The sequence below is a fragment of the Nicotiana attenuata genome, unplaced genomic scaffold (genome assembly GCF_001879085.1).
Source record: "Nicotiana attenuata strain UT unplaced genomic scaffold, NIATTr2, whole genome shotgun sequence".
Lineage (NCBI taxonomy): Eukaryota > Viridiplantae > Streptophyta > Magnoliopsida > Solanales > Solanaceae > Nicotiana > Nicotiana attenuata.
The window spans coordinates 385078-402453 of NW_017670561.1; the positions used below are offsets into that span (position 1 = coordinate 385078).

Below are 17376 nucleotides of genomic sequence, written 5' to 3' on the forward strand. Positions count from 1 at the left end.
ATGGGATTACAGCTGGACAGATTATTGTATTCGACTGTATTCACAGCGTGAAACAGGGGATTACACTATTTTTAAATAGAAAGTGAATCAATTAACATAATAGACTCCTAATATAACTCAACAAACCCAATTATAACATACAAAATTTGTATTTCCAGTTATAAAAAAAATTCTCAACCGAAAAATACCCCAAAAATATAGCAATCTTCAGAGAAATTATATAATATATCTGAATACATAAATTATATTAATTAAAATATATATATATGAATACATTCATGGCGTATAGCGGACTGTGAATACAATGAAATACATAGAATACAGCGGGATACATTGAAATACAATGAAAAAAAGATAGTGAATACAATGAAATACATGGAATACAGCGAGATACATTGGATTACAATGAAAAAAAAAGACAATGAATACAATGAAATACATGAAAATACAGCGTGATACATTGAAAAAATATTAAAATATATTAACAGAAAATCAATTTGCTCAGCCCCAAACTCTGTCGTCTTTGTTCAAGAACAAACCCTAATTTCCGGCGAATCCGCCGTCGAGCAAAAACCCTGAATCTCACTGTTCGCACGCATCTTGTACAATAGCCGAGCAAAAATCATGGCAAGACATTAATGAGTTCTGGTGGCAGAATAAGGACTCTGTTAAAGCTTGAATCTTGTATTGAAGATGACAGAAGTTGAGAAAGGATCGTGGGTTTGCTGTGTTGTGCGCGCCGATCGGAGGCTTCATCTCCTTTTGGATTCAATTTCGGTTGCAGAAATTACTAACACTGCTTTTAAGTCGTCGTCTATGATGGTCAAGTGCGACCCACGTCATGGGAAGTACATGGCCTGTTGTTTGATGTACAGAGGTGATGTTGTGCCTAAGGATGTGAATGCTGCTGTTGCCACAATTAAGACAAAGAGAAAGAGAAGTCTTCGTGGTATACCAGGCAAAATCACCGTTTGTGACTAATGGTAGGTGATGTGGGTGAGAGAAATTTTGAGATTGAGCATCGTATTTTCAGGGAATGGGGGAAGAGAATGGCTTGTATCAAAGTAGAGAGAGAAAGAAAATAGTGTAACTGAATAGCGTATTTAGTGGATTAGGGGTAGGAGGTAACCAAAATTAGATATTTTGCTATAAACATTAAAAGGTATCTATAGAATATAATTTTTTTTAAATGATATTTATTTAAAATAAATAAGGTGTTAAGCTTTGCTATAGGATGTAAAAATTTCAAGAATTTACTAGCCTTCCCTTTCTCTTGAGTCACCCCTTATCAAAACTTGTGGTCAGTAGAATGAAGGAGTTAATAATTTCAAGAACTCAAAGAAAGACACTTGTGTTCCCAAAAACATGCTCATGAACAACTTTTGCTTAGAGAAATATGCGTATCCTTAATGTGTTTTTACAACGAGACACTATTTTGGTTTCCAATTTTTCATTTCTAATACAAATTTGGCTTAGTGTGCGAAATATTTTTTCAGCAATGTCAACAAATTAAATTTCTTCATTTTAATTGATGCGAACATGTAAACCACCCCCCCCCCCCCCCAACCCCCAACCCCCGGTCTTGGTGCAAATGTAATATAATAATAATACTACAATGTGCTGCCTCCATGACAATTATTGATTGCCCACATGTAACATGCACTCCTAGTCCTACATATGATTTCTTTCGTCTTTTAGATTTTGGACAAACGCTACGTAAATTATATACACAAATAAAAAATGTGCTCTCATATTTCAATTTATTTTTTTCATTGCTAAGGTAATCAATATTTCAGGACTGAAGAGTAAACACTGTTAAGGTCTTCACTTTGTGCATCTTACCCTCCTCAACATTATTTGTGCACTAAACTCCATTTAACATTAGTTCATTCTATAGCTTACGATTCTTCGCAATCGGCTTTTTGTGTCCAACAACAATTACACCAAATTAAACTTATGTACGAGGCAGTGGCGAAGCCAGTAATTTACTCAAGTGTGTTCAAACTTGAAAGAAGCGAAAAAAATTCTCCGACAAAGAGTGTTCAATATATACCTCTAAAATCTAATATTTTACCTATATACGCAGTGTAATTTCCCGACAAATGACCACCCTTCAAAACATGTAGCTTCGTCCCTGGTACGAGGACGTTAGTTGTGGAATTAATACCTTTCAGATTTGTATAATATAGAAACTAGTACAATGAAATCAAGATCTCTTTCTTTAGTTTTATAGAAAAGGGAAAAATTAATACCAAAAGGATGTTTAATTCTTAAAAAGAATATTTTCTTTATTGACCATTAGACCATAGTCTTATGTGTACTAGGCAACATGAACAAGAGTTCAAATAACGGAGAAAACTTTCCAGTAATTCTTTTCATAGGCCTAAATCTTGGTGGACTGAGTATCCAATATCAGTATTGATGGAAGATAACAAATAATACTACTCAATGGTATAATTAAAGTACGTACAAGTAATGGACGAACCTTTTATCAATAAAAAAATCTTAAAGAGATTCGAGAGTCAACAATCACTGACCATAAAATAAACTAGAGAAGAAAAGGTAAAGCTAAAACGTGGGGACAGACTAAGACAAGGTGTACCACGCCACAAATAGCCTTTCACTGTCTCTCTCAATTGGTGGGACGCATGTTATCCTTCTCTCAACTATTTATGATTGCTGTCGCCATTCAAATCTTTTGTACTAAAAATTATTTACTCCTAAATTAGATATATGATGGATCAAAATTTTATTTTGGGTAAATAGGTGAACACAGCCACAAGGGAATTGTCAACTTCATTTAAAGAAAAGGAGGATAAGCATATGTGAATGTTTAACTTAGTTTTGAAGGACAATTCATGGCTGGACCAGCAAATTTGAGAATGTTGTGTATAGTTGGTTCCTGCACATACAGCTATGCAACTTGTGACAAGATCAAACTGAGCTATTACTATAACTATTTTGTGCAGTGGAATCTCCAATGAGCTGGCTCTTGCACCTGCTACCCAACAAAGAACTTAGTACAATTAGATTCAATTAAACAATATAAAAAGTTCAAAAACTAGATCCACCAAATTATGCTTATTCATTATAGTTGTCAACAACCATATTACATTTAACTAACTTCTTTATCATATCAAGTGGTGATATGATTTGGCATTATTGTTAAACCAAGAAGATAATGGTTAAAGTTAGTACTGTCTCCTTTCGATTATTAGTAAGGCTGAGCATCACCTCATCCCCAAAATAACCGTCAACTATCATTTCTCTGTATAGGATACATAGACAATGTGGAGATTGTCCATTTCAGATCAAAGGGCAAAACATGTTCTGAAATGCAGATTGTCTTTATACAGTTTCTACTTTACAGAAAGGTTACATAACAAACCATGAGAATCTTCCTACTCATCATCATATGAAACATGGAAACTGGTGGTACAACCACTTGCTTCAGGATCTTCTGCGCCGCAGCAGTCATAAAATTTGGCAGCATAAGGAGGATCATCTGGTCCTAGTTCGTAATACCTACATCGAAAAGAAGGCAGAAACTGTCCTTCAGAAAGATATTGCATGATATATGATCAGATCACCAAAGTAAACTTAGAAATACCATTCCCATAGAGAAAAGAAATATAGAAAGTAAGTTGTACAATTTACTTGTTAGCAAATACTTAACAGCTAATTTACTGTTCAATATAGATGGTGGCAGGACGAAAGTCATCCCATACTCATCTTCTCCTTTTCAATTATGTTTTCTCATTATTTCCGCAACGATTACACTAAGTGAAATTCTTCCAGGAGCCTTCCGCAACCCCCGGGGTAGATATCAATGTAAGCTGACTGCATATTATTCCTGTACAGTATGAGTATCCTGATCGAATGTCTTTTTGCTTTTCCAATTTCCTTTTCTTTTCCGTTTTAAATTTTTACAATGAAAAATTGTATAAAGCGAGATGCAGTGTCAAGTAGTTTGCTGTGAAGACTTCAGCAGCTTTATCTACAGGTGAGATAATGGAAATGCTCAAGTTCCTAGAACAAAGTAAAAAGATATACTCCCACAACATAAAGGCAAATTCTGCTGTTGAAGTGGCAAAACTATAACTTCACAGAAGCATTCATGCCTAAACTATCATGCTGAACCCAACTTGCCGATGACAATTACAAGTCCCATGCACAAACCAAGCATGTTTTGAATAAAAATGTTTACAAGTTCATCCAAGAGTCGAGCACATAAATCAACTATTTAGGTTATTAGACTCATCTCCACTTCCGTGACACTCTAGATTTGATAATCTTGAAATCAGAATTGCCATGCTCTTCAGAGAAAAGCATTTCATTATATGTGCACTTCTTGTTCAAGGCTTTGTCAACAGCAGGTATATAACCAGCATTCGTATGAGAAGCATCAAGCTAGTATAATTATTAGGAGTGGCAAATTGATGGTCTGGGCTGAGTTTGGGCGGGTCAAAATGGCCTGAAGCAAGAAATGAGTCATTATCCAATCCTATCCAAAGCTTACATGGGCTAAGATGAGTTGAATCAAAATAGGCTAAACAATAGGTTACAACCCAACCCGCCTAACTTCACCCAACTTTTGAGTATTTTTTCAACGACACTTTTGAATTAGTCATTGTTCAAATTACTTACATTGACTAAAATAATACACTTTATAAGATCCTTAATTACATTAATTTGGTAAAAAGTATGACAAAAAACTGTAAATACATATGCAGTGGCACTTATTTGTTTCTCAAGAAGTTAGAGATCATTATTTGATATTGATTTGCAAAAACGTTACCAGTGCTTCAAAGTGCTCACTTAATATGAAGATAAGAAACCTTATCCCATTTATTTTTTTGACTCCTACTAAACGATCTACATATGCTAAACATATACATCATAACTTACGAATTTAAACCAAGAATGTGTATATATTAAAAAACTGATAATTTAAAGACATAAACTGACAAACGCAAAAAATAACAATTTACCCATTCAAGCCTATGAAATCCAGTAATTAATATGAAACACCTACACATTTTTTTTCGTTAATTTATGAAACATCTAGACATATTACTAATGTACTAGTAGAACCTCAGATTCTTATTACAATTACTTAAATTGATTATATGATCCACATTTAAATTGATTTAATTAAAAAATTAGACACAATTATTATAAAAGAAGGTGCTTTTTATGAGTTTATATTGATAGATCTTATGCTAAAATGTTGTAGTGGATAAATTACCTGAGTACCTAGAAAGAACTGAAAAGTGAATGTGCACCCAGACACATCCACCAAAACACATAGTATTAATAGTTAAAACTTGAAGCGGGGCCCACTCAATGGACATGTGCTCTAGTTTCACATGCTCTCCGGAGAAACACCTTTCCCAGCCCCAGGTCCTTTTTTTACACGGGTCACCAATGGGCTAATTCACAGCTCAATTTGGGCAACTATTTGTTTGATGGGTTGCTTTGGGCTAGCCCATCGATAAAATATATTATGCCCAGACCCATTAAATTAGGGCGGGTTGGATGGGTCTGGGTTTAATTTGTCACCCCTACAATAAAGTTTGGATGTCTTTCCAAGCAAAATATACTACTTCCATAATTGTGTGTGAGAGGAATTTTTCACTAGTAATACTTAATGAATGAACAGAGTTGCTTTACTATGAGCATTGCTTTACTATGACTCTATGAGCAGCCACTGGGAAGATGAAAACGCTGGGGCACCTAAGATGAGTTGATTGGAATGTGATAGCAGTCACCAGGAAAATGAAAATCTGGGGCCTTCCCAACCTGAGGAGATATTATTACTCTATGGCCGTGAAAGTACTATTTTATAATGAAATTTACAGAAGCTGTTAGATGAAGCCAAAACAAAAGGTTTAAATGCTGCCATATAGGATAAACATAGTTTACGCCTTTACAGGTTTAACTGTGACTATTTTAGAATTTAGCTTCTTTCATTACAAGTCTCTTAACGGATAAATTTATTGAAATAGTTGCTTTTATTCTTTCACGTCAAACTTCCATCTTTATTTAACTCAATATATTAAGTTGCTCCAAAGCTTGTTTCGGTAGACTATATATTTAGCAGGCTGCAGCAAAATGATAGATGTTTCCAACAGAAGAAAAATTAAGGTCACATGATGCTTATACCATGGTTATTCAAAAAAAGAGGGTAGTTTGTTGAGTCCTGTCAAAAAAGGGAAGTTCATCTAGATAGACAGTGATACCAACAAATGGAATTGAATGTGAAATTTTGGTAAAACGGAATAGTTGCAATGGAAGTACTTAAAGTGGTCACTTTGGGAGATCTGTGAAATCCATTCTTATTCATCCTAAGCATTGCAATGACACTTATACATAAAGATTGCTATAAGTCATGTCTTCTAAGAACTAACAAAGTTCTTTTGGTGGGGGTTCCTCCAGTAGTGGGAGGGGGAACAGATACAAACATGAAGAGATTAAAGCAGTGATCTCTATATGATAAGGTCAAGGCTAAGAAGTACAAAAGATGGATCTGTAGATAATGGGTCACTAGTACCAAACATGAAAACCAATCAGATATACACAAGTTCAAAAGCTACAGCGATGCGTTTCTTGACGTTTACTCCTGATTCATTTATAATTGTAAAATAAAAGTATCTGAAATAATTTTTAGCATCTACAACCCACATTTTTCTCAACCCCCTAATAGTTCTTTACTTCTTTTCTATAAATTTAAAATCATCACAGCTAAATACTGGCAGTATAAGGATTCAATTCTTTGGCAATAAATGTTAAAGCTACCTTACTGAAGAGGTAATTTAACTTGACTCATGTTATTTTCGCACAAAATTTAGCTCAATGATACAAAGCTATGCAGAATTTTCACTCTAGTACCTGATCCATATAATAAACAACACTGCAAATGAACCTTTGAGTGCGAGTTTTTGGCAACACTTTGGTCAAAGAGAATGTGAAAGTACACATTTTTCTTTCAGCTGGGTGCACTGAAAACTGAATTACTTTTGTGTTCCTACGAAGAAGTAACTGGACAATGCTCGAGTTCTATCTAAATCTCTGGATACAAGCTTACATTACCCTTTGATCATGTCTAAAACAATTTAACCAGGCTAAGCATTTCGCCAGTTGATAATGTTGTAAAACTGATATACTAAAGATACTGATAAACAGAAACCAATTCCAATTTAGCACTTTAGCCTCATAATAACCCAGTTGCTCCTTAATTTTATTCTCATTGCTTGACAGCTGAAACAAAGTATGCAATTAGAAGAAAGCGATGATGTAATTGTGATATCACAAGCACAACTGGCCCTTAATTTGCCCTAAAAGATAAATTTATTCCGTATTAGCATGATATTGATACAAATAGAGCGAACCAACTCAGCAGCTAATCTGGAAATGACACGTAGTTGATTCATCAATTGATTGTTTAAATAATACGCAACTGATATATAAGAGCGAGCATAAATCTGATCACTTTGAGGCAACGGTTTTATTAATAAAGCGATTAAAAGAATTACATAAACAAAACAAAAAAAGGTAAGATACCTTTTCTGATCGTCATGACGGCGACAGACAAAAAAAGAAGGATGAAAACGGCATGAATTTGGGTGGTTAGAGGGGGGAGAGTATGCCTGTTTGCATCTTTTGCACACCTTCTCTATGCTCTTATTCACTCCTCTTTTTCCTGCTTTTTCCGCCATTACAGTTGTTACTGCAGAATTCTGATCCTCTTTTAATCGGACGTGAAAGTTCTATGGGCCTTCTGGAAGGCCCCCGAATGTTCTGAAATTCTCAATTTTGGGCGGATAATAGTAGGTGAAAGCTCAGTCAAAATAAACATTTTATTAAGAGATGTAGCTCAAAATAACAATATAAAATAAGGAGATAAATAATGGAATAAGAGAAGAAGATATAACTTTCTTAATTTTCAAGTGTTCAACTATATTCCATAGCACATTTCATGCCTCTATTTATACTATTGCATAGAAGGTTATAAAATAATTGTCTTAAACACGACATTAACAATTGAGATCACGGGGGAAGCTCATAGGGAGCGGTTATGGAGGTTTGTGAGTTACAATCATAATAGTGATGAGTAGTGGGAGGTTTTTTACATCATGGATGAAAGTAGTGGGAGTAGTGGACATCCACATTTACTAAAGAATTTATAACACATTTTTCTTTTTTAAGCCCAAAAATACATTAAACTTGACCTATTAAAGGAAGTAAAAACGGTTCAAAGTAGATGATTCTTCAGAAGAAGCTCGAGAATAAGCAGATCATAGAAGAAAACATGCTTAAAGCATGAAAAATAACACCGTTTTGAGAGATTCAGGAGAGAGTTAGGGTTTCAAAAGGAAACCCAAATAGAAATTGAAAGAACCTGTTGTAACTTCACAGATCGTAACACATATGGTGTGATTTTGCCCAAAATCACACCAGAGAAGCCTCGAACAACAGAACCGAAAACCCTAGGTCCAAATCGACATGGCCCAGTAGCCTTGAGGACCTTAGAGATGTTGAGCAAGGCGATGAGAGACCCATTGGAGACTTCAGGTTGAAAGGAGGTGGCCGGGGAAGGAGGCGATTGACGGAGTCTAGGGTTAGGTTTGAGAGTTCTAGTTAGATCAACGGTCCTGATCTGATGGTTTTTTTTGGGTCGGGTAAACGTGTATAGGGTCTGGGTCGGGTGATTAGGTTATAAGAATAAAAATTGGGCTGGGAATTGGTCCAATTTTGGCCACAATTGAAAGCCAAATTTGGGTATAACTTAAATAGCCAATTTTCCCCTATTTAATTTATAAAAATAATAAATTAATTTCTGGAAATAAATTAAAAGCATTAAAAATAATTTATAATTTATAATTATCAATTTAAAATACTGGGCTTAATTTTTATAACTATAAACGCAATTAGATCTTAAAAGAGACTAATATTGCAATTATATGCAATTTAGCTTAAAAAAATACTAAATAAATTTGTAAAAATATGCAAAAATTATCTTAGCTATATTTTAGCATAAATATGAGAATCCAATAAATGAATCATCAAAAATAATAATTTTGGAAATTATTATTGGATTTTGAGGGATAAAATAGGGCAATAAATTGATTTAAAAATCTTTAAAAATTAAGAAAAAATAATAAAACATTTGGGCATACTTATATATGCATGCATATGCTATTTTGAAAGTATTTTGCATATTAAAATATATAGGAAAAAATTGGGTATCATCAGTAATTGCATCTACCACAGGAGAATATGTCTCCATATAATCAATATGCCAGGCATTTGCGAAAACCCTTGTGCCACAAGTTGTGCTTTATATCTTTCAACTTCACCTTTCTCATTTCGTTTTTGCACAAAAACCCATTTGTACCCTACTGGCTTGACACCTTCAGGCGTTCGGACAATTGGTCCGAAAACTTCATGTTTTTCGAGTGAAGTCAATTCCGCTTGAATTGCGTTTTTTTTCATTTTGGCCAATCATTTCTCTGTCTACATGCATCGACAAATTTTGGCTCAAGATCCTCATCCTGTTGCATTACTTCAACTACAACGTTATATGTAAAATTATTGTCAACAACAATATCATTCCGGTTCCACCTTTTTCCCGTAGAGACATAACTTATTGAGATCTCTTCATTTTCATCATTTTCAGGTACTAGAACCTCCTGTGGGGTCTTATCAATTATTATATCTTTATGCTCCTTTTGAGCAATTGCCTCCATGTTATGATTAACTTGATCAATTGCTCCTTTCCTTTTTCGTGGGATTCTTATCCTTGGAACCGATTGGTCTACCACGTTTAAGGCGTGGCCTAGACTCATTTACATTATCATACTGTCCAGCCGGGACATCAACTCGAATTGGAGCATTTACAGCTGGAATATGCAATTTAGTAACCCGTGGAAGGTTAGTAAATGCATCTGGCAATTGATTTGCAACATTTTGCATATAAATTATCTTTTGAACTTCTTATTCACATTGATTTGTACGAGGATCCAAATGAGATAAAGATAATACGTTCCAATCTAACTCTTTTTTCAGCTGTTTATTTTCTCCCCCTAATGTTGGAAAAACTGATTCATCAAAATGACAATCGGCAAATCTGGCTGTAAACAAATCTCCTGTTATAGGCTCTAGATATTTAATAATAGAAGGAGATTCATAACCAACATATACTCCCAACCTTCTTTGGGGACCCATCTTTGTGCGTTGTGGTGGAGCAATTGGAATATATACCGCACATCCAAAAATTCTTAGATGGAAAATATTTGGCTCCTGGCCAAAAGCCAACTGTAATGGGGAGACTTCATGATAACTGGTTGGTCTTATGGGCACAAGTGCTGCTGCATGCAAAATAGCATGTCCCTACACTGAAAGGGGAAGTTTTGTCCTCATTAGCAATGGTCTAGCTATTAATTGGAGGTGTTTAATCAATGATTCTGCTAGACCATTTTGAGTATGAACATGGGCAACCGGATGCTCAACTTTTATTCCAATGGCCATACAATAATCAGTAAAGGCCCGAGATGTAAATTCACCAGCATTATCAAGACGAATTGTCTTAATTGCATAATCTGAAAATTGTGCTCTTAACCTTATTATTTGGGCCAACGATCTCGCAAATGCCTTATTACGAGTTGACAATAAGCACACATGTGACCATCTTGTAGATGCGTCTATCAAGACCGTAAAATACTTGAATGGTCCACATGGAGGGTGTATAGGCCCACATATATCACCCTGTATACGTTTCAAAAATGCAGGGGATTTAATCCCAACTTTAGCTGCTGATGGTTTAATAACCAATTTTCCTTGAGAACAAGCAACACAAGAGAATTCTTTAAATTGAAGAATCTTCTTGTTCTACAATGTGTGCCCATTTGAATTCTCGATTATTCTGTGCATCATGTTAGAACCGGGATGGCCCAACCGGTCATGCCAAATGATAAAGTCATTAGAAGTAGTAAACCTTTTGTTTACTATGGCATGCGATTCAACCACACTAATGTTTGTGTGATACAACCCAGAAGAAAATGCGGGTAATTTTTCGTGCACATATTTTTTCTCCGCTTTTATTATAGTAATATAAAGGTATTCAACATTTCCTTCGTTTGATGTCTCAACATGGTAGCCATTTTGGCGAATAGCTTTGAAACTCAACAAGTTTCTTTGAGACTTACTACAATACAATGCATTATCAATAGTTAATATCATTCCCCCAGGTAGTAATAAGGCTGCTCTTCCAGAGACCTCAATTAACATAGTACTACCAGATATTGCATTAACATAGGCCTTTTTCATAACCAAATAAGAGAAATTTTTTCTTTTCTCTTAATATTGTGTGAGTTGTAGCACTATCCAAAAGGCATAAATCTTCATTACTCATCTTGGATCCAATTGAAGACTGGGAAATTTATTTTCTTCATAAAAAAATAAAAGTACACCATGAAAAATACGGAAAAACTAACAACACCAATAACAACATAAGACAACTTAAGTACTATTTGAAAATAAAAACTTTAGAACGAGACAAAAAAATACTAAAATAAAAATAACAACATAGTTGCATTCACCGGTAAAATGATCAAACTTTAGTTTTGACCTCCAAAGAAGTCTTCAACTTCCAAATGAGTAAGATCATCGAGGCCTTGAAAATCATCATCATTCAAAGCAGGATTTGCCTCGGCATTGTCATCATTTTTGTTTGAAGGCCCTGCCTCAAAATCATTTTTAAAGGTCAAGTGAGACTCCATTGGGGCATTAGCAGAAGATGCTCCAACACTATTTGCCTTTCTTTTGATGGAGTTTTGATAAAGCCTGACAAAATGCTCAGGTGCACGACATTCAATTTTCAATGACCTTTCATGCCACAACGGTGGCAGTTACCGCTTTTGCCTCTTGAAGGATTGTTTTGAGAACCCATATTGTTCTCTCGTTTGCCATGACCACCACGCGACGACTATTATATCGTCTCTTACCATTGCCATGCCCACGTACATTCATATGGACATGATTATTATTCTGTCTTTTTCCAGACTTATCATGCCACCAAAAGGCATGAGATCAATTCAGAATACTTTTTAAAACCCCTTTCACGGTATTGTTGTTATAATACCATATTTGAGGCATGAAAAGTCGTAAGAGTCTTTTCCAACAAATCCTCATCATTCATAATATCCCCATATAATTTAAATTGGGAAGTTATTCGAAATACAGCAGAGTTATACTCACTTACGATCTTAAAATCTTGCAACCGTAAGTGCATCCACTCATATTGAGCCCTTGGCAATACCGTAGCCTTAAGGTGATCATACCTTTCCTTCAGGTCAGTCCACAATTCAAGTGGATCTTTTACTGTTAAATATTCAACCTCCAAACCTTCATCCAAATGATGACGAAGGAAAATCATGGCCTTCGCTTTGTCCTGGCTTAATGCCTCATTACCCTGAATAATAGTGTCACCAAGGCCTTTAGCGGCTAAGTGAATCTCAGCATCGAGAACCCATGATAAATCATTCTTTCCACAAATGTCAAGTGCCACAAACTCAAGCTTTGACAAATTCGACACAGAGCCCGTTTGGATTAGCTGATTTGAAGTAGCTGATAAGCATTAGGTGCTGAAAAGTACTTTTAAGTGCTGAAACTGATTTAATAAATAAGCAGGTACGTGTTTGGGTACAAGTGATGAAATTGATAATAAGTTGCTGCAGTATTTGATAAAAAAGTGCTGATAAGCTCTTTTTTTATTAAAATGACTTAAATAACCTTAGAACTACTTGCACTTATAAGGGCGTAATTTTTCAAACTTTTAGACTCCAGATCGATTCAAATACAAAATATTCTATTTGTCATTTTATTTTAAATACACCAAAAATTTGATATGTCCTCATTTATTACATACAGTTCAAAGATTAATACACAATCACATAGATATAAGTATGCAAAGAAATAGAAAATTTGCTTATCTTAAATAGCCAATGAGAACTGCAGACTTGAAGAGGTGGAGGGTGGGGGTGGGGTGGGGTGGGGGTCGGGGGTCGGGGAATTTAGGTTGAATACTTGAGACGGTGAGTATCGATGTAGGAGTTTTGTTCTAAAAAGAAATATTTTAAGGATAAAATAGTAAAAATCTTGGTCAAACTTAAAGTGTTTATAAGCTACAAATTCATAAGTTGGGGGTGACCAGCTTATGGCTTTTGGCTTATTTTTGACTTATAAGCACTTGGCTTATAAGCACTTTTAACTTTACCAAATGCGTAGATAAACCGAAAAATGCTTATAAGCTAGTTTGACCAGCTTATAAGCTTAGCCAAACACCTTCATAGTAAAAACTATCAAAGAATATAAATAAATTAGAAATGATTAACATAATAATGAAAATAAATAAATGGATATAAACATTATGAATGTTTAAATTGTGCTGTCATAATACATATATTGGAAATGATGACCTTAATCTATTTATTAGTACTTATGCAGATTTCAGAACGTAAAGTTATGTATTATATCAAACAACAATTTCTATAAATGAAGACAAAATATTGATAATAATATAGGTTTAAGGTGATGGCTTATAACGCTAATAACAAGTAATCTATCATGTTTGCCACAGTGTAGTGTGGTTCATATTGATTCGTAGTGATCACTAATCATGATAACTGTTTGACTTAATTCACACAGTACAATACCACTAGAAATGGCAAGAAGAGGAGAAAAAATATAGAAGATAACGTGTTATACCTTTCGGATGAAGAATTGCACTTAACTTTGGAGAAAGCTAGAGTCGTGCTGATAACGTATTAAGAAATGTAGCTCAAAATAACAATATAAAACAAGAAGATAAGTAATAGAATAAGAGAAGAAGAGATAAGTTTATTAATTTTCAAGTGTTCAAGTGTATTCCATATCACATTTCATGCCTCTATTTATACTATTACATAGAAGGTTACAAAATGATTGTCTTAAGCATGACATTAACAATTGAGATCATGGGGGAAGATCATGAGGAGGGGTAATGGAGGTGTGGGAGTTACAATCATAATAATGATGAGTAGTGAGAGGTTATTTACATCATCGGTGAAAGTAGTGGACATCCACATTTACTAAAGATTTTATAACACATTTTTCTTTTTTAAGCCCAAAAATACATTAAACTTGACCTATTATCGGAGTTAATATTTGAAATTAATGAGTTCGTGATTTTAGTACTTCTAATTAAATTTATAACGTATATATAATAAAATAATTATAAAACAATTTGTGCATATTAAGATAAAATAGCCATTGGATTCGACCGATCCAATAAGGCCGTATTCTAGCTCCACATTTATAATTACTCAATCTATTTTTTTATCTTAATGTGAGTTGGTTCACCGTACTATAATATATAATAACAATAACAACATACCCGATATCATCGCACACCGTGGGGTCTGGGGAGGGTAGTGTGTACGCAGACTTTACCGGTTTACCCTACCTTGTGAGGATAGAGAGGTTGTTTTCAATAGACCCTCGGCTCAGGAAAGCATAAGCACCGCATCAATGAAAATATAGACAAGAAGAGACAATACCAAAAAGGCATATAAAAGCAGAATAAAAACAACAAGACATTAAAGTGATCAACAATGAAAGAAAACAACGGTTAGCCATAAAAACCTACTACAAACAGAAAGCAAGACTGCGTGCCAATACTACTGTTATGAACACTCTAGACTACCTACTCTACTACCCTAAATCTCGACCTCCATACCTTCCTATCAAGCGTCATGTCCTCGGTCAGCTAAAGCTGCGCTATGTTTTGCCTAATCACCTCACCCCACCTCTTCTTTGGCCTACCTCTACCTCTTCGTAGGCCCTCCAATGTCAACCTCTCACACCTCCTCACCGGGGCGTCTGTGCTCCTCCTCCTCACATGACCAAACCACCTAAGTCGCATTTCCCGCATCTTGTCTTCAATAGGGGCCACACCCACCTTATCGCAAATAACCTCATTTCTGATCCTATCTAATCTGGTGTACCTGCACATCCATCTCAACATCCTCATCTCTGGTACCTTCATCTTCTGGGCATGAGCGATCTTGACTGGCCAACACTCAGCCCCATACAACATCGTTGGTCTGACTACCACTATGTAGAACTTACCCTTAAGTTTCGGTGGCACCTTCTTCTCACACAAAATACCGAAAGCGAGCCTTCATTTCATCCATCCCGCCCCAATACGTTGTGTGACATCTTCATAAATCTCCCCATCCCTCTGAATAATAGACCCAAGGTACTTAAAACTCCCTCTCCTAGGGATGACCTGCGAGTCCAGCCTTACCTCCCCTTCCCCTCATTGAGTCATGTCACCGAACTTACACTCCAAGCATTCTGTCTTGGTCCTGCTCAATTTGAAACCTTTAGATTCCAGGGTCTGCCTCCATACCTCTAATTATGCGTTCACACCATCTCGCGTCTCGTCAATCAATACAATATCATCTGCAAATAGCATGTACCACAGCACCTCTCCTTGGAAGTGGCGTGTCAGTACGTCCATCACCAGAGCAAACAAAAAAGGGTTGAGTGCCGACCCTGATGCAACCCCATCATAAGCGAAAAATAGTCTGAGTCCCCACCCACCGTCCTCACTCTGGTCTTTACTCCATCATACATGTCCTTAATCAACCTAACGTGGGCAACATGTACACCTCTAGCCTCCAAACATCTCCACAAAGCCTTCCTCAGAACTTTATCATACGCCTTTTCTAAGTCGATGAACACCATATGCAAGTCCTTATTTCTCTCCCTATACTGCTCCATCAATCTCCTAACAAGGTGAATGGCTTCTGTAATCGAACGCCCTGGCATAAATCAAACTGGTTCTCGAAAATAGATACACTCCTCCTCACCTTTAGCTCTACCACTCTCTCCCAGACTTTTGTAGTATGGCTAAGCAGCTTGATACCCCGATAGTTGTTGCAATTTTGGATATCACCCTTATTCTTGTATACACGAACCATCATACTCCACCTCCACTCTTCGGGCATCTTCTTCGTTCTAAAAATGACATTAAATGACCTAGTGGACCGCTCCAAGCCTGCCTTGCCCGCACTCTTCCAAAACTCTAGCGGAATTTCATCTGGCCCGGTCACTTTGCCCCTGCTCATCTTACGCATAACCCCTCAACTTCATCAACTCTAATCACCCTACAATACCCAAAGTCACAACAACTCCCGGAGAGCTCCAAATTACACAGTACAATGCTCTTGTCCCCCCTCCTTGTTTAAGAGACTATGGAAGTAGGTATGCCATTTTCGACGGATAAGCCCCTCATGCCTCATCCAGCAAAACTCTACCTTCTTCGTTCTTGATGCACTTCACTTGGTCCAATTCACACGCCTTCCTTTCTCGCACCTTGGCTAACCTGAACAACCTCTTATCCCCACCTCGGCCCCCGAGTTCCTCATACAAACGACTAAAAGTTGCAGTCTTGGCTGCCGTTACTGTTAGCGTTGCCTCTTTCTTAGCCAACTTATAATGCTCCCTATTCGCCCTTTTCTCCTCCTCGTCTACACTTTCCACTAGCTTCAAATATGCTGCTTTCTTGGTTTCCATTTTTTCTTGCACCTCTCCATTCCACCACCAGTCTCCCTTATAATCACTAGAGTAACCCTTTGATACCCCTAAAACCTTACTCGCGGCTTCCCGTATTGTTTTAAGGAAATTAATATAAATAATTAAGAAATAATGTCAAAAGAAAATTAGGGATTTATATGAAATTATCCCTAAATTCTTTTTGAGTTTTTGGTGTTTATTTTTTCAACTAATCTAACAATTCTTAAATGAGTTTTCTTGTTAATTCTTTTGGTGGGAATATTTAAATTTTCTTAAATATAGTAGGATGTTTCCTTTTTAGCATCTCTATCTTAATGACTAATTGCATTTTGTTAAAACTTGAAAGGAAAAATAAGAGTATTTGAAGGTGAACGTAAAACGTATTTGGAAGTTAAGTTGTGTTTGACAAAAAATACAATTTTGAGAGTGAAAATTATTACTTGAATATCACCTCTTACAAGTTTTCAAACAATTTTTTTTTTATTTTAAATTGAGGTTGAAATAATAGACGAGATTATACAAGAAACACTTATTTGAATTTCTTTTATCAAATATTTCAAATCTACGTACAAAAGTGCAGGTTAGATAGGGTAACTATGAAATATTGAAACATCATAATTATTTTATTCCTTGAAATCAATTTAATTACAAGGAAAATTTAAAAAAAAAAAAAAATGAAGAGCTCAACTGCAATATTTCAAATGACAAGAGAGGTAAGCGTTATATAGATAAACTTTGAGGTCCCAAAAGAGAAAA

The 17376-nt window shown here is 35.7% G+C and overlaps 1 protein-coding gene across 3 annotated transcripts; it reads right to left on the reverse strand.

The window, feature by feature from the left end:
* Positions 1–2779: 2779 nt before the first annotated feature.
* On the reverse strand, positions 2780–7806 carry LOC109240981. Of its 3 annotated transcripts, none has more exons than XM_019407674.1 (3): positions 7564–7806; positions 3389–3525; positions 2780–2998 (listed from the first exon to the last, which is right to left on the reverse strand). In XM_019407674.1, the coding sequence occupies exons 1-2, from the start codon at positions 7716–7718 to the stop codon at positions 3402–3404; spliced, it is 279 nt and encodes a 92-aa protein (XP_019263219.1). In that variant the 5' UTR covers positions 7719–7806; the 3' UTR covers positions 2780–2998; positions 3389–3401. The 3 variants fall into 3 exon arrangements, with proteins under 3 accessions (XP_019263219.1, XP_019263220.1, XP_019263218.1); XM_019407675.1 differs by having other exon boundaries at positions 2780–3001; XM_019407673.1 differs by lacking the exon at positions 2780–2998 and having other exon boundaries at positions 3063–3525; positions 7564–7804.
* Between the last annotated feature and the right edge of the window lie 9570 nt (positions 7807–17376).